Source organism: Amphibalanus amphitrite, unplaced genomic scaffold (assembly GCF_019059575.1).
Source record: "Amphibalanus amphitrite isolate SeventyFive unplaced genomic scaffold, NRLGWU_Aamphi_draft 000075F_arrow, whole genome shotgun sequence".
In the NCBI taxonomy this organism is placed as follows: Eukaryota; Metazoa; Arthropoda; class Thecostraca; order Balanomorpha; family Balanidae; genus Amphibalanus; species Amphibalanus amphitrite.
In genome coordinates, this window is record NW_024881571.1 from 1,140,498 (window position 1) to 1,166,234 (window position 25,737).

Below are 25,737 nucleotides of genomic sequence, written 5' to 3' on the forward strand. Positions count from 1 at the left end.
AGTTTTTCGACAGGAAATGCGTGTTTCGTAATTTGTTCTAGTCGGTCTATGTTGATTTATTTTGTTGACCCCGCCCGGCGCCCGCGCTCATTGATCGCCCTCCCTTCATTCCTTCCCTGAACACATTCCAATGATAATCCGCGTAATATGCACCGCCCGCACCGGGCACCGGCGCACGGAGTGACAGGCGATAGCCGACGGACGGTCGATACGATCGCCTTTTGTATCTGCCTGAACGCGCCTCTGCGCCCTAGAATGACGCCCAGAGGTCACACCGGGCGCGGCCAATAGGAACGGTTCCCTTAGTAGGGCGGCCGGTTCGGTGGAGTGAGGACTGAGGGGGCTCCGCAGCGCGTCCAACTCGTTGGACGTTGAGGCCTGCAAGGATTGACGACCCGTGAATACAGTCTTTCCGGTAGGATACAGCCAATGATACCTACAGCTAAGGATTCCGGTTAGGTATACCTACGGTGAGAAGGATTAATGAACTTACCTATAGAGCGATGCTGTGTAGTGTGTCCTCGTAAGTTGAAATGTTAAACGCGTCCAAATGTCTGTCAACAAGCCGTACCTATAACCTACTTGCCTGTTCGTATTTTAACGCGTTATGTACGCCGTCGGAATCAGTTATTAGGTAGGTATAGCCGTTATAGGTAGGTACCTATAGGTATAGGCCGATGGTGATTGGTGTGTTCCTGAAAACTATATTGCGAGTTGTGACCATAAGAGAAAAAGTCATGTTCGAACTTCAAAAGAGACTGGATATTTCAAATAGGCACCATGGTTGACGTTGAAACCATTTCTATCTTTTTCAGAATCCGCCTCAGTAAACCGAAGGAATTCTCGAAGACATGGAATTTGAACGTGAGTGTATGATTAGGTGTGAGAAAATCCATTGGGCGACGGGCGCCAAAATGTCCTGATTTCTCGCCCGTTTCATTCAAGCATACTTAATTATGTTGGAATACCTAAGCCGCCTTACATATATCTCCGTTACCAGTTACCACTGTTGCCCTATATAACCCGTGAAGTCAGCGCTGACCGTTCTGTGCTCCTGGCAGTGCCTCCGAGCGGGATGCCGGTCAGGTCGGACCCGCCCCCGGTCCCGCTGCGGTTCCATCGGGTGCACGGCGTCAACATACGGCTGTCCACGGACCGACGCTGCGCCAGCCGCGTGCCCGCCAACGCGTGCGCCGGGGGTCTGCTGTTCAGCAGCCGGCCACTGGCAGTCAAAGAACAGGTGCAGGACGGAGGGGGAGCTGCATGTAGGTATGGGTGGTGGATGTGTTCTGAGCAGGACTGACCGTATTGGCAGGCACGTGCTAATCCGTTTTTTGAAACGAAGTCCGTTTAAAAACGCATTATTAAACGTTTAGCGCAGTTAATTAGTTGATAATAGTAATATCATATATATCTGGTCACTGGTCAGGCCCGGTCGAGTTCTGACCTTTATCGAACTTAACGTCCCCTCCCCCTCCCCCCCGGTCGGCAGATTGTGTTTCGAATATCGATGATGGGTCCCATCACGAGCGTAGCGGGCGTCATTTGCGTGGGCTTTACCACGGTCGACCCGGCCAGCTTCGAACGATCACCCGTCAGTCGGCTCATCTCAGGTGAGAGTAACCGACTGCAGTATACATATACTCGAGGGGGCACAGACTGCAATATCCATTGCGACAGATAACTGCAGCAGCCACTACAGACATTAGGGGACACCGGACTGCAGTATCGGAGGAGGGGGGGGGGGGGGCGGCGGCAGCCAGCATGAGTGAGTGACGATCCGTCTAACTGCATTGCCTTTCATCTAGTAGGTACCTGGAACGACCCGGCTCACACATCTCGCATTCAGGCGTAGGCTATTTGATCACATTTGTCCACAAACGGTGATAAATTTCACAGACCTGGTTCTGACGCCCGGCTACTGGGGCACGGCGCTGGAGCCGTGTCTCCAAGAGGTGAACCGGCGGCTGGGCTTCTACGCCACCTCCCGAGGCTCCGCTCGGCTGGAGGTGGACGGCGTGTTCCATAACCTGATCTTCAGTGGTGTGGACACGTCTCGACCGTTCTGGGCCGTGATCGACATCATCGGCCCCGCCTTTGGCGTGCAGCTCATCCGTACGTACTTATTACCAAGCGAGTCGACCCTACCGGTGTGACTGATCGGGTTATGCTAGAGAGATCTGCAGAGCGTGAACGATTTTGCTATGCACCGGCTCTTGAAAACGTGTCTGTACTTCGTATTCGGATGGGTTATTTCACAAGAAGTTAGTGCCTCGCACATGTTGTTATTCTTTTGCACATCTTATCCAGGTTCACAAATAATCAAGGACTTACACGCGGTAGCCTGTCCCGTCCCGTAGCTCAGTTGGTAGAGCATCGGACTCCCGGTATAGGTAGTGAGAGCCCGGGTTCGAGACGCTCCGGCGCTCGATATTTGAGACTCCTGACGGGGATGGTCTGCGGTTGGTGGGAGCAGCCGCGGCCAGTTGAAGTCAGTTGAGTGGGACAGGCCGTGTCCGGCTTTGAAGGGCACGTTAAACTTTTGCACATAAATTCTCCCGTTACCCGGAATTGCGCGATCGGACGGTAGGGGTCGGGGTCTACGCAACAAGCTCTGCTTAGCGTGGGCTCCGGCTCTGTCAATCCGTCCATTCAAACATTCGAGCTAATTTTTTTTAACCGATACCGATACATGTCCACACGCCCTGGCCGTCATGTACCAAGCATGCACAGCGCTGTACTGTATACTAGGTCCACCGCTCTGTTATGACGTCACCCGTGCCCTGTTGTGACGTCACAGCTGACTGGGAGCCCACTCTGCCGGAGGACTCTCCCCCTGCTCGGCGTGTGTCGGTGCGCCGCGAACCGGCCGTCCACTGGACCGGCTCGGCGACTCCCGAGGATGTCCTGGACTCGTGGGTGCGTCAGGAGAGGACGAGGCTCCTCGAGGTGCGGCGCACGGACCAGGACGATGACGTCTACCTGGCGGAGGGTGTCCGTGATGGGGAGGACACAGTGGAAGTGGGAACGGATGCTGGAGAGGAGGCTGAAACGGATAGGGTCGAGATCGGAGAGGACGCTGTGAAAACGGTCGGACTCAAGCCGTGCCCGCTCAACAGGTGAGAATGATGTCCGTCGGGCGCGACAAAGGTTGCGAAATAAGTGAAACGTTACTAAACTCTATGTTATTCACATATGCGCATCGGATCCTGTCTAAGATGCAGTTTGTTTTCAGCACTGGTTCGCACAAGTTGTGCTATTTCATTGTCTGGACACATATCTCCCCATGCGTTAGCATTCTTCCCGGTGCGTCATGACATTGTGCTGAAACCCGCTGAGCCTCTTAGGCCACACTGACTGAGTTATTTCCTCCTCAGGGACGTGGTAGGCGGCCCAGTGAAGGTGCGGGCCCGCGGCACAGAGGCATGGCTCAAAGACGGCACGGCGGGGTACGCCTTCACCGCCTTTCCCCTTCTCCGTGGCACCTGGATCCGTCTCCGCATTCTGGAGACCGACCGTGCCGGACCCGGTGAATCGATCGCCGGCCTGAGTATCGGTCTGACGCTGACCGACCCCGACCACCGGATGGGTCTCCAGCTGCCGGCTGACCCACGGCAGTTCGGCGACGGTACGCAGCTGCTACCGATCGCCGACGACGTGCTGCGCCGACCCCGAGTCGGTGACCTGGTGGACATACTGCTGGCTGTGGACGGCGCCATGCTGGTCACCTCTCGCGGGGAGCCGTATGACACGGTGCTCGGCGCAGCCACTGCCCTGCCCGTGTGGCTGATGCTGGGGCTGACCGGTACAGTGCGGGCCGTCAGGATTCTCGGCACCACTCGTGTCGGCGAGTCCGAGTTTCCTGCCGAAGAGCACCCGGCGGACCAGCCGTGGTGGCCCGACCCGCGGCTGGTCAGCGGGGAGGACGCGCACGGCTCGGTGACCCCGCGGTGGGACGGCCGCAGCGTGTCACCCCAGTGCCGCCACGAGCCCGACGAGCCGGACCCGATTCCCCGGTGGGTGTGCTCCACAGAGGGCTGCCCGGGTCTGTTCCGTCCCCCTCCCGGCTCGGACGACGAGAGTACCATGTGTTTTCTGTGTCGCCGGGAGGCGCCGGCCGACGTGGGTCTGGTCTGCGGCCACGGTCATCTGTGCCGAGCCTGCGCTGCCCAGTGGCTGCTCGCCGGACGTCCTCGGGAGTGTCCCATCTGCGAGCACCACCGGAGGCGGTTCGATGAGCTAAACGCCCAGTAAGGGGCCGCGGCTGCCACACGAGGCTGTTCGCTTGTGGAGCCTCATGGTACAACGGACGCATCGCGGGAAGTCGGGTATATGTAACTGCATGCTCCGAAAGTGTAATTGTAATATCAGCAAAGGTGAACATTTTATCGCCCACGTATTCATTCATTGGCATCTAAGGCTGTGCAATTAGGGCTGTCGAGATAAAAAAGTTTCATTTTGTCGCCCATGAGTTCGTCATTTCTGGTAGCATTCTGGGTCGCCGTCGATTATTGATGTAGTGTAGCATGCAATATCGGTTCTCGTCACCTGGAAGCTGGGGCTGTGCCCACTGAAAGTGGCTAAGGCATTGTGGCTGTGGTATGCGTAGACTGTGGTGCACCGCCGCATGTGGATTTATCGGCGAATATCAGCACACAGGTAGCTGCTATAAGCAGTGGTGAATATCGCCCAAACTTGCAGCTACCCGCTCATTTCCTGTTTTTACTGTCGAGGGTATAAATAAAGTTGTTATAAATCTTTCTACCACGATTTTATATAAACGCCTGAAATATTTCATGACTAAAACGATCCAGGCTTATCAGACACACTCCCACACACTAGACGAGCTGCCACTGACTCTCCGGTCGGGATAAAACACACGCATGATGATGATTATGTAATGACAGTGGCACACATCGCGTACATCAATTGAAAACACTTATTTGAGACCAAGAGGAGTTCCGATATAAGTATTTGCCATGAAATGCAATAGACAAAATACCGCAGAAGCTAAATCGTCAAGCAAATCACTCAAACTGTTTCGTCCTCTTAAAAAAAAAAAAAAATACTGAACAAACAAATCAAACAATTTGCTTGCGAAAACCGATCAGCGGACAACTACACACTACACACACGACGAAAGCACACCGATTCACGATAAAGTAATTTAGGCACAAGCACAACAAAGCGTAACACAGGACAACCGCACTTAAGCATGGTAATTAATACCCGTCACGAAATTGTCACACGACTGTGCAGTTATGCGTAAACGACGAAAGCTGACGACACCTGCATTGTCTGCTAGGTAAATTGGATTATTGTACGGAAGGCAAGAATCCAATAAACGTTTACGCCGTCAGAGCTTGCAAGACGTACCTACATTATTACAAACTAGGCCAACACGCCATAACTTTTAGGCGGCGCTGGTTCTTGGCGCCGTCTATTTAACTGCTCACAAAAGTTACAGGGCAAAAAGACGAACAGTCCCATTGAATAAAAGATCACTAAACAACGCCCAAGATAAACGCTATTATTATGCTATCGGCGCGGCAAGTTCATGCAATAAGTCGCAATGGCCAAATTATCGCTTAGAGGGGATCATTCCGATTAGTTTGTGCATCACGCTTTAAAACCGTCTCAGGAGTTAGTCTCTCTCAAACGGCCAACGGATTTGACAGTCGGGATAGTAAAGACTCCACACGCATCGCCACGGAAGATATTTGCTTGCTTTCACATCAAGATGCGATTCCGGTGGGTATACACTACACAGTACACACCATACCTAAACTCGCGAAGGTGAAGCATCTCATCGAGCAGCATCGGGTGGCGACCGCAAGTTGGACAAAACTCGCTTTTACCGAGACCGACGGAGCAGGGAACAGTTGGCCCTGCCATGCAACATGTAGATAAAGGAAAGGGCAACCACATTCACATGTCATCACAAACGCGCCCGTAACACTCGTTTCAGCACAAACCATGCAATGTTTTTTTCCTAGTATAGGCAATAAAGTGACAGCACGAATGAAATCCTAACCTGCCGTGCTGTAAGCACGGCCCAAATCAAGATTGGCTTACAAATATTCAACAAGTATCAAGTAAAGAATTAATAAAGTGATCTAAATAAAGACCTAATTTATAAATCACTTCTTGGCTTGATCCAGACGGTCATGGACCAGAGTCCAACGTGCATGCATGTCAATCACTTTGTAAATAAACTCCAATTCCAACTGTGCGTCTGAGCACACGACTGTCGTATCACCTCCGTGTGGTCAAACCACACCACACCCGTTCAGAACGTACTACGTACCAATGTCTCTCGCTCTACTCATTCTATGCTGTCACACTACCGACGACACTACAACCCAGCTCCCTGCTTCCACCTCACCAGAGCACCTTTGATTTAAACCACAGCAGCTCACTGACTCACTAGCCAACACACCCGTTCAGTTCTTCCCTCCTTCTCTACCACCCAGCCGATCTTCAGTGTCTCATCCGTTCTCTCAGTGCCACTTAATATCATCATCGCCATCGCTCTCTTCTTCCGGCGTCTGGCGTCTTCCCTCGGGTGTCAGCCCGTTCATCAGGACATCTGTGGACGACACGTGCGGCGCCAGCACGTGCTCGTTCCTCGGCGGCGGCTCCGTCAGCAGCTGCAGCTCGGGCGGCGGCGGCGGCTCGGCGTCCACCGGCAGCGGCGCCGTCTCCGGTGGCGGCACCTGCGACGGGTTCTCCAGCATGGCCACCAGCTGGTGGCCGTCCTTGGAGTCGGTCAGCCGGCTGGCCAGCTCGCGGGCGTCCATACAGCCCGGGCCGAGCCAGGTGGCCCCGCGGACGGCGCGGGCCAGCCGGCCCAGCTGGGCGGGCAGCCGACATACCTGGGCGGCCGGCAGCGGCGGCAGAGGAGCGCAGGCGTCACCGCCGGCGTGGCCGATCACCACCTGAGGAGAGGGCTGGGGTGTCAGGAGGACTAAGAGACCGACGGTGGTTCCTGCGGCGAGGGCTACTAGCGATTAGCGAATCGAAGCATATGTTTGTACCGTGTGTTTACATTATGGAATCCGACAGTCGCTTCAGCATATGCCTCGAAAGATTTAACCATTAAAATCCATTAGTCCATTGCACGAATCCTCCACGACCACCACAGTCCGTCCTATCCACTCCACCTTGCAGTCCATTCTAGTTCCCACCTAGTTACACCTGTCTTTCCACTCCCAACCGCGTCGGCAGTCCATTCTCGTTTCTACCCACCCTAGTTCTCCCGGCGTCCATCTGCAGGTAGTGCACAGCCGACGGATAGATGCGTGGGTAGATGGGCAGCGCGCTGCTCTCCGGGAACACTAGTAGCAGCACGGTGCGGCACCGGCGCAGCTCGGCCGTCAGCCATTCGACCGGGTCCTGCCGGCGGACGACGCCGGGTCAGACAGACGGAACTGGGGTACAGACAGCCACCTAATACACATGTCAATTTGTAAACAAGGAGACATATTTTTGGCCGATTTCATTTATGTCATTGGGAGGCAAAATATCAACTTGAGATGTCAGATTTACACTACTTTACCTCTGGAGTAAAACAATGTTCTTATACACATTATACAAAACAGAAACATAACAGACAGCTGACAGACATGATAGAAGACTAAAAGACACAACAGAAGGCTGATACCGTGCCAGCCAGGCGCGTCTCTCACCATGCCGGCGCTGGCGCGCGGGATGTCTACCACGTCCAGTCGGGTGCGCACCAGACAGTGGCTTTCTAGTCGGCGGGCCACGTGACGCGCTAGACTCGCGTTACTGTTGTACAGCACCAGTACTTCGACCAGTGCCGGCTCCTTGGCTGAGGGAGCGCACGGCATCAGAGGAATTATTAGGGACCGGCCAGAAATGATAGCGATGTCGGCCGCGACAGGGCGAAACACAGTGCAGCTACAATTGACTCGTCAACGCAGTTCAACAATGGCAAGAAGTCACTGTCGTTAAAATAACGTAAAAGGACCTTTCATCCTAACAGCCAACAGACAAAACATCCATAATGTTCATCAATAATATCTTTCAAAGTTAATTGACAAGGAGTTTCCCAAAACAATGGTATTATGTGCGACTGCTATAATTAGGTGAAATATTATGAGCATACGGTACCTTGTAGGTATGCCTAAGTTACGTCAAATAGTAGCTTAGTAGGCAATCAAGCAAAGTTCTGCTCATCATAAATATAAAGACACAAACACACGACAGAGAACCAGTCAAATGACGTACAGCATAACGTCATAGGGAACGTACGTGAATTTAGCATGGTGACTCCACTGGTATAAATGATGGCTGTCGGCAAGAAAAGTAGCTAGGTATGATAAAAGTAAGAACGTAGCCAGACGTGGAAGCTCGTCATGCGGTAAACAGCTGAAACTTCGATAAAACTAGCATCCAAGTCAAGTGCAAACCTCATAGGCTGTTTTACTCACGTTTGTAGAAGAGCCTCAGTGCAAACCTCATAGGCTGTTTTACTCACGTTTGTAGAAGAACTTCAGTGCAAACCTCATAGGCTGTTTTACTCACGTTTGTAGAAGAGCTTCAGTGCAAACCTCATAGGCTATTTTACTCACGTTTGTAGAAGAGCTTCAGATAAGCAAAGGCGCCAATGACGAGCACTAGAAACAGGACCAGAACCGAGGCCAGGATGGCCATCTCGGCAGTATTCTTCCCCGCTGAGGAGCACAAAAACATATTCCATAAAGGTGCTATGTAGCGATTTCACTCCGATCAGCACACATAGTTCTTTTAACCCGGCAGGCGGTGGGCCTACCAGCCACCTTCCGCGCGGTGGGGGGGGGGGCATTTTTTGCCCCCCCCCCCGTATCTCCGAAACTACTGGACGGATCCGGAAAATTCAACCGGCGTTCGATAGCCCTGTCAAATTTGTCGAGGGGAAACCAAATTTCATTGACCTCGGGGTCACCGATGACGTCACAGGTCAGGTCAAAGATAAAATGTTTCACCGTTCACGGGGCTTCTAGGGAAAGCGCTATAACACCGAGTAAAACGCATTTTGTCGAAAATCAGCGATAAGTCGTCAGTTGTCTAGTACATATGTTGCTATTAGAGGTCACTGGTCATACCAGGTCAGGTCACAGGTCAGGTCACCAAAGGTCACCAAGGGTCACCCACCACATGAGCCCAACTTTACTAAGGTTATGCGATGCATGTTTTATAGCCCGTTGTTCATTTCCAACTCAATCGTGTTGGTTATAAGACCATCAGGTACGGTTTAGGTCACTTTCTGGTGAAGGTCAGGTCAAGGTCAGGTCAAAAAAGGTCAAATTTCAAAGTTGATATTTTTGCATAAAATGGGTATCGATTCGATGCAGCTCGTCACGGGGAGTCTAATGGTGGCCTTTGTTTTGCGCTACGAGGTCTAGAATTGCTAAGAACTGAGTTTGAAAATTTGACGTCATCAATTTCGAACAGTTTTTTTCGCTATAACTTGGCCAAAAAAAGAGGTATCGATCTCAAATGTGGTATGTAGATAGCAGGCGGTAGGGACTATAATATATATTCCGGTTTTTCGAAATTCAAAAAACTTTTTGGATTTTTTGACTATTATATTCAAAAATCTATTTTTTGATTTTTGGGGGTCAAAATAAAAAAAAATCGAAAAACCGAAATAGCAGTTTTGTAGCCCTTTTAATTTCACACCTTTTTGAAACATTTTTCTGTATCTCTAAAGCTGTAGGCCTGACAGCTCTTCCCGCGAAACCTTTTTTTTTGGGTCGAAAATGGCAAAAATGACGTCAATCTGACGTCATTAGCGGCCAACTTATCATAGCCTTTGGAAAAAATATTGGTCACCATGTGCGCTAGCTGCTCTCGGGAGGGTACTGAAAGTTTGGTGACGATCGGCGCAGCGGTTCTCGAGATATATTGAAAAAACTAAAGGGGGCAAAAAAAATGCCCCCCCCCCCACCGCCTGGAAGGTTAACAATGTCGTGATATCGTATCCCGAAGGAAACGAATTCAGCGAGTTTATAGAAGGACGCAACATAAATGTCACGCAACAGGTCTTTTGGAAGAAGACAAGGTCAGTACATGCACTATGCAGTTGTGACAACCGAGTTGCAGTAGATCTTCCAATAAAAAATGGATCTCCTTTAGAAGCGTAGAGCGGGGTATGATGAGCATCAGAAGCGATAATGAAGCGACATTGAAGCGATATTGAAGCGATATTGGGCAGATGAGCACTCCTTACGGTAGCGTACGACGGCCGAAAGGGTCGGCTGGCCTCCTCTGGGCTGCACCAGCAGCGAGAGATTACCGGCATCCTCCGGTAGATCGAACGACACCCGGAACACTCCCGGGTCGCTGGTGTTCTTCGAGGGCGCCTCCTGGAGTCACAGACAGACACATGTCAGACAGTGGTGGCGTTACACGAGCACCAATCAGCCTGACTGGCCGACATACAAGCACAAGCGCGTCAGACGACACCGGGGAGTTGTGCAGGCACCACTCAGACACTTTGGCGTTACAAAGAAAACCAGTCACAAAACGACATGCACAAAAACCAGTCAGACTTCAGAGGAAGATAGACGAAAAGAGGGTCAAAGTGGACATTTCACTCAAAATCGTGACTAAGCCAAATTCAACTTCCCATCTATATCCATCTGGTGCAGGACAAAAATCGCCTACCTCCGAGCTATGACTGCTCGGAGGCCGGCGAGACCATACACAGGATATATGTTTGTATAATATCCCGATATCGTCATACTGGATATATAAACATCCCGTAGTAGAAGGCAACTGAACCACCCAGCTCCTGTCACACCCATCCCACGTCTCCCAATCGGGGTCTCCCCTCCAACTCTCACCACCAAATGCCTCTCGGTGCCCTCGAGAGTGTGGTAGCGGGTGCAGTCGACCCGATCACAGCGCACCAGGCGTACGTCGTACTCTGAGACATTGAGAGCGGGCGGCGACCGCTGAATGCTGTACACCAGTCGGTCCGAGCGGTGTGTGTGGACGACAATCATCGGCTCCCAGGAGCTCAGCTTGAGGCCGGACCGATCTGAGGGTACACAGAGGGAGGGGAGTCAGACTGGGGGGTCGGTAGAGGGAAGAGCTATACGGGGACGGGATGGAATAGTAAGAGAAAATAACGGAGACGGAGAACAATATAGACGGAGATAGGCGGAAGAGTTAGGGAAATAGGGTGTAAGACGGTGATTGAATGAGACAAAAGATAAACAGGATAGCGAAGGAATCAGAGGGGTACTATAGGACGGTGACATGGAAGGAAGGTGATCAGTAATGCATCGGCGCATTTCACCGGTACCACCACCGATCCACCAGCATTTGGAGCGGGGTTGACGGAAAGTTTGAGGAACGGGCTCACTGGAAGTTCACAGAATTGTCAATGGACTGCAATTCCGAGCGGTAAGGGCGCTGATGTGGCTAAGTTCAGTCTGGGAGACACATGCTCATGTACTCATTGAACCCCAGAAAGTCAGTCATGGGCAGTGGATGTGAGAAGCTTGCAGGACTAAGCAAGCTGCGGCTAGTAACTAGCCAACGAAGGATGAGAACAATCGGATAAAAAACACACGACATAGATGGTCATAGCATTTAGATACAGTAAAAAAAAAAAAAAACACACACACACATACACATTTCAATCAAAAGCAAAACAAATGATTTATATAATTTAACAGCAACAGTCTTAGCAATTAAAGACGTTAAAATTAATCCTGCTTACAGTACCGAAGTCTGTGGTAAAATTTTACATCCCAACACACATAAAAACTAGTTAATTCGTCACATGTCCCTATTCCCATTCCCCTTGGCGTATGCCGCATCATCTAACTGTTCCCGCATCATCATCGACAACTCACAGGATATGTTGGTAATGTCGGGCAGCTGAAAGCGGTAGGTGACCGTGTGCTCGCGAGTACAGAGCTGCAGTGAGACGGCTGTGCCGTGGTCCAGCGGTTTGTGGATGGGACAGTCGTAGCGCAGCCGCCGACCGGGCGCGGCTCGGCTGAGCCGGAACTGGCCGCACCGCCACTCGTGTCGAGAGGAGGTCGAGACGAACGCCAGCTCTGCCGGAAACAGAGAAATACGACCGAATCGGGGTCATGGGGAATAACCTCAATAGCGATATGTAGAATATATAGAAGAATATAGAATAATATATAATAATATAGAAGGGAAACAGACATAGTCACATACATATAAAGATACAAACAAAACTGCAAACTCAAGTAAATAGCTGACAGATAAGGAGTGCTAAAAAATTAAATGAAAAAGATAAACATTCCATCCAATCAAAAAAGGATATCACAAATGAAACAAACAACTTAAGGCAAAATGAGCAAAACCGAAAAAAAGATAAATGAGAGCGATCAAACTCTTGTGCGTTAGCCCTAACCAATCAGGCACAGAAAGGTCGAAGTCCGTCGGCCTACCTCGCCACCCCCTGTTGGTGACCAGAATGTCGGGTGTGGTCGGGAACTGGTTTTGGGCTGCGCAGTCACATTCGAACGGGTACGCAGTGATCACCACGTCGTCTTCGAGCGGCACGTGCCCGAACGACGCCGCTGCCGGGGGAAGGGGGGAGGGAAGGTGGTCAGAGGGAGGTGTGGTCACAGTGTCCCAAAATATGTTGATTTGGGTGGGAGACGACACCCAATGGGGAATCATTTTCCACTCTCGCATATGAGTTTCGAAGTGATTTTCCCACTCCCAAATGCAGGGCTGCGGAGTCGATGGATTTTCGGCGACTCCGACTCCGACTCCGACTCCAGCTTTCAAAAACCAGCTCCGACTCCGACTCCGGGCAGAATTGTCGACTCCGACCGACTCCAACTCCCGACTCCGACTCCGCAGACCTAGCAGGGCTGCGGAGTCCACAGATTTTCGGTGACTCCGACTCCGACTCCGGCTCGGGTTTCTAAAATCGACTCCGACTCCGACTCCGACTCCGGTCACAACTGTCGACTCCGATCGACTCCGACTCCGACTCCGCAGCCCTGCCCAAATGGTCTTTTCACATAAGTGAGTGAAATAACACCCAAGACCAGTGCCGTAGCACTGAACTCGCACTGAAATTGTCAAGGCTTTCCTCATCTATCAAATTCAGATCGCACGTTTTGCTGCCCATTTTCTACTCTCATTGGCCTTTTCGGGCTAGAATTTTTCACTCCGACACCCAAGCCAAATTGTACTTTTGGGACACTGGGTGTGGAGGTCACACGGTGTGTATACAGGGATACCCTACTGTGCTGATGGTAATAAATGGGTAGGTGTAATAACTTGACTTATCAATACAAGATTAGCTTCAATGTAAAAATTTATCAAGGCTGTAAAACACGTAAATATAACTAAATCAGCACTTCAGCAGGGTGTCGGGTGGCCATGACCAGTCTTTTCTTAGAGACATGAGCGTCATGAAAAACAAAACGGCACACATCATCTTCACCCACACGTAACCCATGTGACCTTTACCCATCAGCTGAACAGTGCATCACCCCATATTGACCAGACGGCAGACAGCACACACATCTTATCGACAAACACCGCGGCGCCTGTTTGTTGAGCGGCCGCGCGGCGACCATGCACGGCCCCGCGGCGACCATGCACGGCCGCGCGGCACCGCCGCCCGCCCCGAGGCTACTCACGGGGACACTGACACTTGTCCGACTGCCCGTCGCACTGGAGCACTGGCCAGAGGCCCACCTCGTCTGGGGAGCAGCCCCCTGGTGGGCCAAAGAACACGGTGAGAGAGGAAAAAATCCGCCAAACTTGTCTTACATGTAATTAAAAATCTGACTGACTCATGCAGAATAATAATCTACCAGTAAAACGCCTTTTGGGCGAAGAACGAGCGAGCGAGATAGTGAGCCCTGCACGTGCGGAAGGGCGAGAGGGTGCTTCCAACGGGCTTGCGCAAAGCACCCTTCTAACTGGTCGCTAGCGGTGTGCCAAATTTGAACGCAATCGGCCCAGCCGTTCCTGAGATCTGGAAGCGGCATTCTGCACGTGCGCACGTGCAAACGGGGTCCAAAATGACTTTTGCACGGCACCCTACTAACTGGTCCCCAACCGTGTACCAAATTTGAGCGCAATCGGCCCAGCCGTTCTCAAGATTTGGAAACGCCCCCTGCACGTGCGCACGTGCAGTAGCACCCTAACCGCAACACATGGGAATGCATTGCCTGGTGGGTGCCTACCTGTATGCCAAGTTTCAGCGAAATCGCCCCAGTAATTACCGAGTTACTGAAATGGGAACAAATTTGGCACCTCTTATTGTTGTATTTTGCACGCGCACTGGGGGTGACCCACATGCATCTAGAGTATCCTATTTTGGGTAGAAGGGATGCTGCTACCCAACAAAAATTACCGCAAGTCAATCGCTCAAGCGGCTGCTGAGATATGAGCCTCTCAAAATCACTACTTTTGCAAAACAGCTTGAACACCCTTGACTTTTCACGTGGCACGTGCCACGACGGTCACTGAGATGTATCAAAAGTAGTCAATTACGGGGTAGAAGGGATGGGGCTACCCAACAAAAAAGACCGCAGGCCAATCGGTCCAGCGGTTGCTGAGATATACGCCCCTCAAAAGCGTTACAGGCCGGGCCGGGCCGCGAGTTACCTAAGTGTGGAACTACCCAGCGCCGAGCCGGCCGGATGACGTCACACCACGGCCAGTGCCGGCGCGGCGGCAGACTGGCCGAGATTGGCATGGTCTTAACATGGCGAAGAGGCATCGGACGCCAAACTTCTGCTGCAGCTATTAATCACATTTCATGTGTTTCTTCCATGTGTATGAGCTATCAAGTCCTTCGAATACCTAATGTGTAAGTGAGCGTACTTGCATTTAGCAGTGCGTGCTATGCTATGTGGATTGAAAACTGGGGGCACATCCGACACACTGCGCAATGGATTCCGATATTGCTTGGCTGATTCTGGCTTTGTGTCTTCGCACGAACGATTGAAAGGGAGGACGTCATTTTTATAGGTTGTTAGGTGCACTCAAACATTTTAAGATAAGCAACTGCTGATTGAATTTCTGGCGAGGGGTGGTGGAACGTTCTGTTCACAAATGAGTATCTACCTACCTAGTACCTACCTGCAGCGGCAAATAACTGGGTCGCGGTTAATTAGGCATGATTCACGAAGTCCCTTATCTTTTAGACTTATTAAGCCCAGTGTGCAGCATTTGCGTCTTTTCGCGTTGTATCGGGTAGCAAATGAGAAAATCTGCTTCATCTCCACAGCCCTCAATTCAAGAAACCGTCCTTTTCCTTATCGCATCATTCCAGAACATAATTTTCAAACATGGGTAATGGGTATCCTCCCCACACAAAAAAAAAACTGAAGCAGTTTCCCTCGGCTCCAATGCGCCGCTCGCCCAGGAAGGCGGGAATGTTATATTCTCGGCGGTCCAGTCTGCATTCTGCAGCACACTCAAACTTGGCAGTTGGCGGACCCCCAGCGCACGACTGAACGATTCGTATTGTTGTGAGTGACTGTGATGACAGCAAATGAATTCACTGATGGTTTCGGAATAATTAACAGGCGGCGCAGCCGAGTGCCTCTTACAATGAATTACAGTAGCGAATGCACTATTGCAAAGAAGAAATGGATTCAGCAGATGCCCAACCTCGCTGTATTATCAACTAAACATTAGGTACGCTTTACATTTTAATCAGGCAATCATGGAAACAAACGACTTGCGAGTTGCGACCCTTCCGCCTTACATAACTCGGCAGAATGCCCCTGAGTCGGCTAAACTACACTGCATCTCTTCAAACCCTTATGTATTTTACAATTTACCACTCAGCTATGCAACAGGCTTATAATTCACTGCTCAAGTCTCACAACTCCTTTTTCCCTATCATCTTTTTGGCACCGTCAATCGCAGGGGCGTCGTTTTGTATAGGCCTGGGAGTGCCCGAGCACTACCAATGTTCAGCTGAGCACTACCAATGTGTTGTTGAGCACTACCAACATTTTTCTTCACTTATTGAGAAAATTGCATTCAAACATGTCATACAAATAAAATGAATGAGGTTCTTATGTATAAAATCAACATGATAGCAAGTAACTTCAATGGTAAGTGGTAACTATTGATGAAAATGTATAGACTTACTCCACAAGTAGATTGAATTTGAATTGGTTGACCAATTCAATCTTCTTGTAGCGTACCTAAGTCCATAAATTTCCATCAATACCTAGGTATCATTTTCACTTTCCACATCATGTCATTACGTCAAGTAATTTCAAGTTATGTGGTACCTACCTACCTACCTACCTAACAAGTTTCACAATAGTCAGGGGCGTCGTTTTGTATAGGCCTGGTAGGGCCCGAGCCTTACCAATGTTTATTTGGGCCCTACCAATGTTCGCTGAGCCCTACCAATCTTTTGTCACTTATCAGTTGATAAAAAATCAAAATAAACAGATAAGCAAATATTAAATAAGCACATATGCAAGTACATAAATAAGGTTCTAGCCACAGTAGGTGCATGTAGCTGACAATGAGGTTTCACGTGTCTAGGACTCCGGTCCTTAATGGATTTTAAGAGGCTCGAAAACGCAATTGGTTATAGAGGTCCATAACTGCCTCTGAGTCCCGCATACCACGCGACCGCCCCTAATAGACCCCGATCCGTCTCCACACCAGCCGCTGGAGGCCCTACACCGACTTCGGAAGGTGCCGCGGTGCTCCAGAATAGGCCATAGGTATATTGATTTGAGTGGGTGATGCAGCCTGATTCCCAAGGGTTCAACGCCAGGTCATTACCGCATCAGACCCCGAAAACTGAAGCTCGTAACTACGAGGGGCGTTCAAAAAGTTTCGGGCCGAACAATGAAGGAGTTGGAATTTTGGCCTGCAAGGCGGTGTGTTAAATGATGTGTTATTGGGATGTCCACTTACGCAAATTAAGTAAGTGGCCATTAATTAAGTCTCTTCTGTGATTGATTCGGGCATTCGTAGCATAGTTCGCCATTTCGGATAGGATGGGCGACGCCCAGAAGAGAGCAGTGATTCGTTTCATAGTACTTAGTGCAGAAAAGGCACCAAGCGTTAACCCTCGCCCTGGGCATTTTTCATAACACGGCCTGGCAGGGGGAGGGGTCGATGCGACCCCCCTCCGCTTGTCAACTTTCCAAAACAGGGGCACACAATTGATGATGTGCGTCCATTCGATAAACATCGAGGAGAGGCTATAGGGAAGCTGACGTAAAGTGTGCACCTGATCCGCGACCACGCACCTGCGTACATGGGCGGGATGACGAACAGTGAAGCGATGAGCTTCGAGTTGTTGTCGCTTCCACTTTTTTCTCTCCGAACCTTGCACACTCTGGTTAGTGGTTGCCACCTCTTCCCCAACATAAGAAAATTAGCAGCGGCAACCTCGCTAACAGCAGGGAGACGAAATCAGCCGTCTTGGACGTGCAGGATGGGTCCAAAACCCACTTGGTTATGGAGGCCTTGAGGGCTCTCGCGAAGCGCTGCGCGAAATGTGTTTGTCTTAACGGTGTTTATTTGAATAAATGAACTTTTTGGTCTAATGAGTCGATGCTGTATCTCTCTGCTCCTTCATGGTCGGGCCCGTAGCTTTCTGAACGCCCCTCGTACTGTCATCCTTTTATTTTGGCAAGCAGGTCTTTCTAACTATCGTTGTGTTTCCAGTCCTCGTTAGTTGTCGAACCCTTCAATTGGCGTGGGTCTTCAAAAACGTTCCTGGCCCCGCAGCCGTCTTTTTTAGTCGGCTTGGGCCCTCAAAGCTGTTCCTGTCCCCTTTCAGCACAGCCGTCCTTTTAAGTCGATGTGGGCCTCTTTCAGAATGGCGTGCATTCCTCCGACACTATTGCCTATATAACTGCACGTTTTGTGCATGGCGTCCGGTGTGGACCCAGATTTCCAAAGCTTTTTTTTTGTGTGTTTTTTTTTAGATTTCGGTTAGTCTTGTCAATGACCAGGGCGAAAAATAAGTGGCCGAAATCCGATGAGAAAGGCAGATTTGGGGGTACCCTACCTTGTAAGCCCCGTCATATATGGCCAGCCGCCGCCTTTGGGCACTACCAATCATTTTCGGAAAACGACACCCCTGGTCAATCGCCATCTGCGCTGCCCACTGTCCAGCAAATAATCCAGCCGTCTCCAGTTTTCTGGCAGGGGCTTCCAAACTCACGCGAACTCGCCGAAGTTTCGCCATTCAATGCGCAGGATCTGTACAATGGAGTTTGAGAGCCTCTGGGTTGGCTCGGCGCGCCTGCGCTGCGCCGGCTGGTCCGGCCAAGTACGTGAGTGACGTCATGCTATAAGCGTCAGCCCCCGACCAAAGTCACCAATCAGAGCCCTAGAATCGACTTGTAGTTCCACACTTAGGTAACTCGCGGCCGGGCCGGGCCGGGCCGCTCATACTGAGATTTTTCCGTTATAATGAAAAGACTCACTTCGCTCGCTGCGCTCGCTCGCTCGTAATTAGCGCTTCATGGAATTTATTGAGCATCCGACATTAATAAAAAAGTAAGAAACAGCACATAATGCAATAGTATATACCATTGCATGTACAAACCTTTGCCGCTCGAAACGAAAAATTGACATTCTGTACCATCGCCTCCAATCTGAAATGAGCAGGAGAAAACTGTCAACATTTATCACGGATGAAATCGATTTCATTATTCACAAATAATCCTGAAGATTCATCGCTGCTTGTGAATAGTCAATAATTATAGTAACTAAAAATGCATGGCAATGCACACTTACAATAGACGAATCAGACCGACTTTCTTGGTGTCTACCGTCAACGGGTCAACGGTTAACGATCGGCATATTTAGGGGAGTTGAGCTAAGGTTACAGTAATCTTGCGTGGAACATCATACCCACTCCACATGGTGAGAAGCCTGGTTCAGGTCAAAGAATCCTCACAGGGATGGCCGCAGTTGGTGGGGGCAGCGGCGCGCAGCCGCAGACAGTTCAGGTCACTTGTACAGACATTTCTATGTAGTCGGGGGAAGGAGGCCCAATTTTGGGCCGAATAACGCAAAATTGGGTAGAGCTTAGCAAAGGGTGGTTTCTGGGACAAAAATGACCGCTGAACCCGAATCTGACCGGTGCGCACCTCTAACTAATGATGCACCACTTCCAGAGCACGTGCAACTGCGTGTTTCTTCTTTTTTGAAGAATGGTACCCTTTTTATATATTTTAAAATAAAATTAGTCGTGTAGTTGTTTTGCATTCCAAAACTTTAATATTATAGTCAAAATTCATTGCATAAATGAAAATAATAGTTAACACATATCGCAGACAATCTATGACGTCACTGTGACGTCATTTATTCGTAAACTGACGGGAAAATGAGGTGTGACAACAAAACATTTAACTTTATTTACAGGATACGCTCATTGACGGGTTTAAAATGCACTGAGCATGCTCAGAAAATATATTCCCGTTGCAAAAAGTAAAAATCGTCTGGATGGAGGTAGGTACCATTTTGGCCTACAGGGGGCGAAATCCGCTGAGTGTGCGTTTTTACCCCAAATAGTTTTTGTGCAATAACTTTTGATACAATGCTTGCATTTCGTCCATTTTACCATCGTTGTGATTCTCTCACCGAGACGCATCGAATAGTATGCAAATTGGCTTCGATTGGTTAAGATTATATTTTACCGCAGTTCATGAGCTCAGGTCGATTATCACGCTAGTGAAGGTTATGACCTGACTGGAAATGGTCATGTAGTTTACCAATCGCTTTGGATTATCAAGATAATCGTATGGAAAATGCGTTCATTGTTCTTATGTGGTTTGATCAAAAGCTATAGCTGAAAAATTGCTGATGACGTTCTCAGGACGTCACATGACAAAATTCAAAGGTAGGTATAGAAGTCGTTCATATACCTATGTATTGGCGCCGCAAAGCATTCGTAAGGCACGCAGTATGCTTGCGAGATTTTAGAATAAGATGTGTGCTTAACAGGCGCAGTTTTAGTTTATTACGTTGGTATACGTGATACGTACCTAATAAGGTGGGCGTAAATTTCGTCTCAGAGGGTTTCACATGCGTTATGTCCCAAGTTCTTATCAATGCCTTGTGGTTATTCATGTTCTTAAACGTCCCATACCCGAGCATTGAAGAACACGTAACAACTATCCGGAGATAATTTGATTCTGGTTGGTTGTATTTATCTCTTCTGGTAAATATACACACACACGCACAGGCAAACACACATAATGTAGCACGGCTACTATCAGGAGGCATTCGGCTGCCTGCCGCCGGCACGGTGACTCTGTGCACCCTGGGCGGTGGCCTTCGCCCAGGACGTCTGCCTCGTCCATCCAGCGGACGCGTCTCGTCGTAATGATACAATATGTCCCGTCCCTTTCTGTACAGTACACGGCATCCGCACATAGGTAAGGTATCCCGAGTGCCGTGGCACCGCCGTTAAAGGGACTATCCCACCTTTAACATGGGGTTTGAGTTGAGATAGCCAAGTTTGCGGCGAGGTTCAGAAACCACTATCTATCTAGGTTGCAACCCCCGCAGCCTCTTGGTGTTGAAGAAATTCGTTCCCTTCATTTGAAAATGGGCCCTATCTTCAACATGGAGCGACCGTTAGTGTGACGTCACCTCATTCAGTCATTCTGATTTAAATGGGTTTGTTCGTTGAAAAATCGCTTAAACCTTGGTCTGAACTTTGTTGTGGTGCCAACAGAGTAAAAAGAATCAGCTTTATGACAGTAATGTGGCCTGGGGAAGGAGGTAATTTTGGGCTGTGACGTCACATATTTGAAAGTTTGTGTTTGGAATATGGGAAGCCTAAGATGTTTAATGAAAAATAAATGCCAGAACCGTGTTCCTGGTCATCCAATCTATAAAGTCGGGCACAATTTAACTGGTTTTAACAACTTCAACTCAGGGCTGTCTCATCCCTATCTCCGTAACGTGTCGTGTGCGACCAATGACGTCACGGCATTGCGGCGTTCTGATTGGGCGGCAGCTCTGAATCGCCCGACTGGTGGTCCCCGCTCGACAAGCGCACGTACGCCGACTAGACATTTGTAGTGGCATTGACGGCAGAAAAAGTGAGCTAATGCAGAGCTCTGAATATACTTGAATGGAGTCTAAGCCGTTAGTAATACGTAAAATCGTCAGATAGGTTTCTTGTTCGTCTTGATTTGAGCTTTTATGTGATTTAACTTTACCTTAGTGTCGAGGTTGGCAGCTATGTGGGAGAGCCCTAAAGTTGGGTCATTTTCCATAGGATTGCATTACAGCCGTCCGACCCTTCGTACCTGTGACGTCACGGAAATCGCTGCTTCGGCCTAATGAGCATACCTTCTATATAGGGCCTTGACTTCAACTAATGTTATCGCGCTAATCTTTGGGGTTTGAATTTTATCAACTGCATGAAATTACCCTCCCGGGTAAGTGCCAAATACGCTTCCGGTTAAGTTCGTTAATTTCATTAAGATTAATTTCATTAACCTGCGCGACCAGCTATGTGTAGTAAACTTTAATGCTAGTTCGTTCATTCAAAAATTTATATTCTGTAAATAAACCTTAAGCGGACCTATATATTGGTTTTCTACATACGCGCCGGCCGAGGGGGAGAGCGGGTACGACTCCCCCCCCCCCCCCGCCGTTTCGCCCCTGGAGGAGCTAGCGCGTCGCGGAAAAAACGAGCGTGTGCGCCGTTACGAAAAGCAAAGATTGATACCCGATTTGAAGGTCCTAGGCTGACCGGTGACCTCTGAGGTCAGGTCAAGTGCCCCAAGGTAGTTTCGTTTTTGGTGAATAACTCCGAAAAAAACGGCCGCAGAGCCGCTATTTTGGCAGCATCGTGTTCCGCTCAGTCGCATCGAATGATCTACTTCCTGATCTACTTTCCTGAGTCCATTGTTGGCTTTTCCGACTCGCTAGCTGTATTTGATCGGGAATTACTGAAGAAACCGAACATGACTAATGACGTCATAAATGACGTCACGCAAGGTCAACATTGCAAAAGTGACGCATCGAACCTTGCAAGGAGTGCATGAAATCACGATTCTGTGTGCTTGAGATAGTTGGAGATCGTTCCCGACGCCAGAATAGCAGATTTCATTTTTCCCCATTGACTTAAAATGGTGAGGTGAGGTCACAAAAATGACCTGACCTCATATGACATGTAGGAGAAATCCGAGGTATGCAAGTTGTGAGACTCCTAATGGATACTAGATCCTGCAAGTTTCATTTCCCTGTGAAAGCTACTCTGGCAGTGAGGGCGTTGCGAAGTTGCGACATCTGAAGACCGTGCAAAGGTTCACTTATGACGTCATAGGTCAGTGACCTGACCTGACCCGAAAATGCAGTAGGTGTCAGAAGATCCGGCTTGAAGCAAAGGCTCGATATGCCAAGTTTCAGCTCTCTATCGCCAGCGTGTTCGGAGCTATCGCGAAAGAAACACTATGGGGAGGGGCGGCACCCGCCCCCCTCCCCCCTCGGCCGGCGAGGGTTAACCCGGCAGTTGCTGGGGCATTTCGCCACCCACCGTTTGCTGGGGGGGGGGGCGTTAAACGCCCCCAGCCGATAACTCGAGAACCAATAGGCGCAGCGAAACGCACGAGGCGGCAAAGGAAAGAACGCGACGAGACGCTTCAGATGAGTACTTTAAGTTGAATTTTGAGGTCACAGGTCGGGTCAAGGTCAGGTCAAACACCTGAAATCGGGCTTTCAGTAGCATGAACTTCAGGACTTCACAATGGGCGCCTCTCGTCACAAACTCTATCAAAACGGTGCAAAATCCATCATATAAGGCCTACAAGAGTATCAGTTCCATGTAGGGATCAGACAAGCATAGGTCAGGGTCAAGGTCAGGTCAACCGGGTAGGCACATATCCCCGAAAATCAAAACTGATATTCGCAGCTTGCGACACGTGTTTTATGGGTAATTTGGGGCGTAGAACACGATGGTAACATTCATTTTATCATATGTGTACGTGTTTTGCTCAAAAAGTTCAATTTAACAAATGCATGTATCATGGTCGTGAAGTAGTCACGAGAAATTGCCAAGATTCAGTTCAAGAATTTGGAAAATGTGGAACGATAATCAATAATCGAAGATAGCCATTTGATTGTTCATGGTATTGGGAGTCTAATGGCGTTTACGGCATGTCTGTATGTCTATTCTGTGATTTTATATGATTTTTTGAACATATGCCGTTTTTGGTCGAAAACTTAGAAATCATGACGTCACTAAAACCTCGATATCTCAGAAATTTTCCGACCGATTTTTTTTTTGAAACTTTGTCACAATAACCTTCAATTAATTCCCTACAGGTACCCAAAATTTGGCGCGCCTGCGGCGCGCCGTTTTTATGCTATGGCCCGGCGAAAAAAGTGGGGGCGTTTAACGCCCCCCCCCAGCAACTCGCGGGGGGGGGGGCGGCACCCGCCCCCCTCCCCCCTCGGCCGGCGAGGGTTAAGTGTCTGGATAGGCAAACTGACAGAACCAGAGCCCTTACTAAGCAGAAGTCGTTTCGGAGCCTGCAGGCCCCATCCCCTTGGTATCGTCCAATCGGACAATTCCATATCATCAAGAACTTGAGTGTGCCCATCAGCCAGAAACGGCCGGTCCCACTGAACTGACCTTACTCAACTGAGACTAGCCTCAACTCGCAATTCGCTTGCCTTTGCCCCCACAAAACAGAAGTCATTTCATCGTGAGTCACATATTTTAATCACTGGAGTGATTCAGACTTGGTCTCTCACCACTGGGAGACAAAATACCCTACCAATTGAGGAACAAGACAAAACTAAATAACTTTCATCTGTGCTCTACATAGCACAGACTTTCTTTTAAAAGGGCATCAAGGTTATTCAATGCTATTGGATCTGTGTCTCTGGATATGCTTAATACCATTCCTGGACCAAAGGCCCAAACCAGAGTTGAAAATGTCTCTTCCCATTCAAAAACTTCACCTCATATAAAACATACCTACACTACGGAGAAAAACAAAGGGGAGACATAACTCAAATAAGGCAAAAACTTTTATCCTGACCTTGTGACCAAATATACCATTACCAAACCAACCTGGTGTGAGCAGCTTCTTGCAGAATCATAACATTTTGATGAGCAGACTCCTGAGAAGTCAACAATCTTCTGATCCTGAAAGCAATAAAACATTCCTTTGGTAATGCTTTGAATGGTTTAGGGTACCTACTATGCAATTCTTATGCTATAATTTACAATAATAACTAAGTACCTTGTAAGCTATATAAGTATTAGCCAGGGATTTGTGTAGGTAATTTGTGTAGATTGTAGATTTGTGTGGCTTCAGGAAGGACAACCACTCAGATCTGTAGATTTCAGTCAGAGGAGCATTCAAATTCTTTTCATGCAAGCTGAACATCTCACTTAGCAAAGCATTTACAAATGTGCATACATCTGGAGATCGTAGGGGACGTTTGGTGTGCTCTTCCGACTTCCGTAACTTAGAATCTCTAAAAAGATTGTTGTTTTACTCACCAAGAACTAAGAAGGAAGTAGTTCTAACTGCTGAGCCTTTTAAAATAAAAGCATAGGTTCTAATTATGCAGCAACTGATAAGGGAAATGAACAAGATTCTTTTTAGTTGGAGAAATTCAGTGATGACTATGTCCATGCTCAAGTTAAAGGTCAATTTATTAAAAAGCATTCTATGTGGTGTATTAAAGTCTGCTTTTCTGTCAATATATGAGCACAATATTGACAATGTAATATAATACTGCATAGTAAAAGGTATAGCTACAATACAAAGTGAAAAAAGGTATAGCTACAACAATACAAAGTGAAAAAAACCATGCAAGTCAAAAAGTTAAAGCTCTAAGGTGCACAACCTCCTCCCTTGTATGGAACCCAGTAGTGGCAGGCGGCAGGTCGGCAGGTGGAATGCACGTGGCATGCAAAGACAAAGTCCAATAATTCCTTCTGGATCTGCCAGTGTGATGTTTCATATTGATACAGATAGCTAGGTACCTACCTATATAAATTGAGACGGGTTACACAACACATTCGGGTGAACCTATGCAGTGTCAACTACACCATCATGAGAGTTACAACCACATAATTGAAATGCACTTTATGACAGAACATACAGCACACAATGAACTACAAAGCATTAATTTTTAGCCACCCCTGAATATAAGGCTTACCTTATTATTACTGTGACATTTGTCGTAACCCAAGAAAGGGTTACCACACGGATGACAGGGATGACTCTCCCCAAAGATGGCAGCACCAAAAGATACCAGTATAGTTAAATTTTGATAAAATTTTAATAGCATGATGTCAACACTGGTAGATTTAGAGGCCAGTGGTTATCCCACACGTAAAATGCATATTAATCTTGCCCCACGTTCGATGTCTCTCGGACGGCGAAGATTCTACGTCGTCCGGCCAATCCCGTTCAAGGTCAGCGGGGGCTCGGCTGCGGTTATGGAACGTGATTGGCCGGGCGGCGTAGAATCTTCGCCGTCCGAGAGACATCGAACGCGGGGTTGATCTCAATCTTGATCTAGCCTTGACTGAGTATGCGTTTAGCACTTTTACTTGTTGATGGGTTAGGCCTAGCAGACAAAAGTGATCAGCGATTCATGTCTAAATGAATAGGCAATAATTACAAAATTAGTATGTGATCGGAAGACATCCAGCACTAATCAATAAGGCCAAAAATAACGATAAACCAAAATGAAAATGCCCCAGCGTGGGGGATTTCCCGGATT

General features: G+C 48.9%; 2 protein-coding genes across 6 annotated transcripts; one reads left to right on the forward strand and one right to left on the reverse strand.

Moving 5' to 3' along the window:
- The first annotated feature begins 64 nt into the window (after positions 1-64).
- Positions 65-4,763, forward strand: LOC122379315 (E3 ubiquitin-protein ligase NEURL1-like). Of its 4 annotated transcripts, none has more exons than XM_043361408.1 (7): positions 65-470; positions 816-864; positions 1,062-1,240; positions 1,493-1,613; positions 1,900-2,115; positions 2,801-3,119; positions 3,378-4,763. In XM_043361408.1, exons 2-7 carry the CDS (start codon positions 852-854, stop codon positions 4,252-4,254), a joined length of 1,725 nt encoding a protein of 574 aa, XP_043217343.1. In that variant the 5' UTR covers positions 65-470; positions 816-851; the 3' UTR covers positions 4,255-4,763. The 4 variants fall into 4 exon arrangements, with proteins under 4 accessions (XP_043217343.1, XP_043217342.1, XP_043217344.1 ...); XM_043361407.1 differs by having other exon boundaries at positions 306-415; XM_043361409.1 differs by having other exon boundaries at positions 324-422; positions 814-864.
- A 121-nt stretch (positions 4,764-4,884) lies between these two features.
- On the reverse strand, positions 4,885-25,737 carry LOC122379314. Of its 2 annotated transcripts, XM_043361406.1 has the most exons (14): positions 25,699-25,724; positions 25,565-25,581; positions 25,168-25,309; positions 24,068-24,142; positions 18,572-18,620; positions 13,659-13,736; positions 12,447-12,578; positions 11,874-12,080; positions 10,854-11,050; positions 10,238-10,373; positions 8,598-8,699; positions 7,689-7,834; positions 7,249-7,395; positions 4,885-6,938 (listed from the first exon to the last, which is right to left on the reverse strand). In XM_043361406.1, the coding sequence occupies exons 3-14, from the start codon at positions 25,297-25,299 to the stop codon at positions 6,501-6,503; spliced, it is 1,839 nt and encodes a 612-aa protein (XP_043217341.1). In that variant the 5' UTR covers positions 25,300-25,309; positions 25,565-25,581; positions 25,699-25,724; the 3' UTR covers positions 4,885-6,500. The 2 variants fall into 2 exon arrangements, with proteins under 2 accessions (XP_043217341.1, XP_043217340.1); XM_043361405.1 differs by lacking the exon at positions 25,565-25,581 and having other exon boundaries at positions 25,699-25,737.

What these genes read in the sequence shown, in the direction of transcription:
- LOC122379315 (XM_043361408.1), top strand. An exon ending in CTTTGGCGTGCAGCTCATCC is followed by an intron (nt 2,116 to 2,800) that starts GTACGTACTTAT and finishes GTGACGTCACAG; the next exon opens with CTGACTGGGAGCCCACTCTG. An exon ending in AAGCCGTGCCCGCTCAACAG is followed by an intron (nt 3,120 to 3,377) that starts GTGAGAATGATG and finishes TTTCCTCCTCAG; the next exon opens with GGACGTGGTAGGCGGCCCAG.
- LOC122379314 (XM_043361405.1), bottom strand. Translation starts at nt 25,299, where the DNA reads ATGCTATTAAAATTTTATCAAAATTTAACTATACTGGTATCTTTTGGT. An exon ending in CAAGAAGCTGCTCACACCAG is followed by an intron (nt 18,621 to 24,067) that starts GTTGGTTTGGTA and finishes TGCTCATTTCAG; the next exon opens with ATTGGAGGCGATGGTACAGA. An exon ending in TTTCGTTTCGAGCGGCAAAG is followed by an intron (nt 13,737 to 18,571) that starts GTTTGTACATGC and finishes TTGGCCCACCAG; the next exon opens with GGGGCTGCTCCCCAGACGAG.